Source organism: Chironomus tepperi, unplaced genomic scaffold (assembly GCF_022539635.2).
Source record: "Chironomus tepperi strain 1889 unplaced genomic scaffold, CSIRO-AGI_Ctep_v1 contig_69, whole genome shotgun sequence".
Lineage (NCBI taxonomy): Eukaryota > Metazoa > Arthropoda > Insecta > Diptera > Chironomidae > Chironomus > Chironomus tepperi.
In genome coordinates, this window is record NW_027226191.1 from 17,782 (window position 1) to 20,495 (window position 2,714).

At 33.2% G+C, this 2,714-nt stretch overlaps 1 protein-coding gene across 1 annotated transcript; it reads right to left on the reverse strand.

Moving 5' to 3' along the window:
• Window positions 1-1,462: 1,462 nt before the first annotated feature.
• Window positions 1,463-2,161, reverse strand: LOC139100873 (glutathione S-transferase D5-like). The gene is made up of 2 exons (XM_070653638.1): window positions 2,026-2,161; window positions 1,463-1,963 (listed from the first exon to the last, which is right to left on the reverse strand). The coding sequence occupies exons 1-2, from the start codon at window positions 2,068-2,070 to the stop codon at window positions 1,640-1,642; spliced, it is 369 nt and encodes a 122-aa protein (XP_070509739.1). The 5' UTR covers window positions 2,071-2,161; the 3' UTR covers window positions 1,463-1,639.
• Between the last annotated feature and the right edge of the window lie 553 nt (window positions 2,162-2,714).

A 2,714-nucleotide genomic window follows, 5' to 3' on the forward strand; every position in this document is an offset into this window, starting at 1 on the left:
TCAACAAGTGTATTGCTGAGCAAGACATTTTCATTCAATTATCAATTTATTTATTTATACTCTAAATATAAAAATGAGCAGCAGATAAGATAAAGAATTTTTGGGTGAGTAAAGAAATGAGAGAGAAAATTGAGCAGCAAAAATTGAGAATGGATTGACTTGTTTACAAAGCAATGAAAGAGAAACATATGCGTGAATGAGTCAATTAGCTCAATATGTCTTGGAAAGAAATTGAGTTAAATGTTGTTGTTTTGGTTTTGCAGGGGTTTGATCTATGGCATTGATTAATTAACACCAAATCCTAAACAGCACAAATCGGTTAATCGATATAAAATAAGACCTCAGGCCAGCGAGATTCAAACTTGATGAACTTGGAGACTTAAACTTGGATTTAGGATTGATACCTCGGCATGTGCTCTTTGGGATAGTAAGCTATAGTCGTAATTTTGAGTGTGTACTTCAAATTTGCATATGAGCTGTCATAAAGATCAATTTAAACAATATCAAACCAGATCCAAAAATCTACTAGAATTTTGTATGGAAAAGGCAACTCAATTAGGAGTTTGTATAAAGAGTTGAATTTAGTCGCCTCTCCTGCATATTAAATTCAATTCAACTTCGAGCTCTGCTTCAAACTTCAATTCTAAGAGATAACAAACAAATTCATGATCAAGGCCGAGAATCTCTCTCTTTATTTGTGACAAAATTGTTTATGATTCAGTCATACATAATGTATACAACATTCATTATTTATTAGTATATTGTTGTTTCTTTAAAATACGCAGTTGTCCACTTCCAGTCAAATTATAGACATACAATTCAAATTTAATTCATTGAATGAGAAATCAATTTATTTATTGAGAAATTTATTGAAATAATTTAAGACATTTAATCTAAATAATCTAATTATGCGGGATATTGTCATTTAGAATTCTCGAAAGGTACTTAATTGCTTATTTCGTTGACCGTACAGATCAATTGTGATTCATGACCTCTCACTGATGTCGAAAACTAGATCAATCGCTGGGTACCACTAGAGACTATTGGAAAGGCGCATGGTGTAAAAAAGTCGGAGAATTGTCCACTCGAGCGTCATAATGAGCTGCATTTCCGTCACGGTGTCATCAGAGCAACTTAGAGTCTAACCGTTAATAAATCGACATTTTTGTGCGCTGGTGAATGCGATGTGTTTTTCGAGAACAGACCTGAATGACTCTAGCATGTTGGTGGATTTTGTCTGATTTCTACTTGATGACAAAGTCACATCTGCCCTCCTGTGGACACTATTATTCAAATTTTTCCACCATGTGCAATTCTGACAAGCTCAACTCAACTACACTTACCCGAAAATCCAATTAAAAAATTCGCAAACGCAACAACCTTGAACTGAGAAGAGATAAACGTTATCTTAATTGCCTTAATTCATTAAATACAGAATTAGGGCCAATAAATTATATTCATCTACAGTATCAAAAAGCGATAGTAATTTTATTTAGAATTTTCTATAAAAACGAGATTAAAATTCATGCACGGAATAGAATCCACGCGTAGAATTGGAATGGAATAAACAAAAAATAATTTCAAGTGTCAATGTTATTCACAATATTTACTAATACAGTGCAATGTCCAATAAAGAATTTCAATATGTCTCAAATGGATTTCCCATTCGACTTTGATAAACTTCACCTAGCTTAATAGCACCTCGTTCATTCTCCTCGAATCCCGGCAATGACTTGCATATTCCATACCATCGATTTAAGTTCTGATGCCTTGACAGCTCATAACCGCAAGCCTTGATTTGTGCGACATTCGAGAGGATCGACAAGTCAGCAATTGTTGGTAAATCACCGGCAAACCACAAACTTTTGCTGACAAAACCGTCTAGAGTTTCCATAGATTCACGTATTTTAGCTTTAATGATGTCGGATGGTCGTGGTGGATTCGGTTCACGGAATATGGGTCGCTAAAAAATATTCAAGGTCTTAAATTAAAAATTATTTTTAGAAAATGTCTCAAATTTCTCACAATAGCTGCTGCATTTCTCTCAAAAACATTTATGTCATAGTACATCCGTTGATCAATAATTGCACGTCGTTGAGCATCTGTTGGATATAATGTACTACCTGGTTGAATTTATTAAATTAAATATCCTAAAATTGCCTGATTCATCTCAATAGGGGACCCATTGTCATCAATCACTGAACCTGATGAACTGGATTGAGATTTGAATTTTGCTTTAAATGTCTGCCTTTAGTCAAATTACAGTTATGACGTCCACTTCTAACTTCTAAATTGCGTATTCAAAGAAGAACTGCACGTGAAGGAGGCGATGCTGATAAGTAATATAATTTAGAACTATAATGGCTGTCGGTTTCTCTTCGACCTTTTTGATTATTTGTAATAACAAACTGAGAAGAATGTTTTGAAAATCGAGTTACTAGCGTGAGAAAAGTTTTTTGATGTGCTTTTGTGTCTTGATGAATGCTGAGCTTTTTTGGTGAGAGTTTGGGAAGTTTTTAAGTTTGAAAATTATACAGTCATGTTGAATTAAATGTTGAATATTATCTGTTTTGATAATAATGCTTGTTATTAATCGATTGCATGCAGATTTACTTCTTGTTCTCAGTGATGAAATTTTTGTTTGATAATTTTGAAATCCTTACTATATCTTAATATATCTAATATTAGATTCTTGTTTTAAAGTCATTTGAATG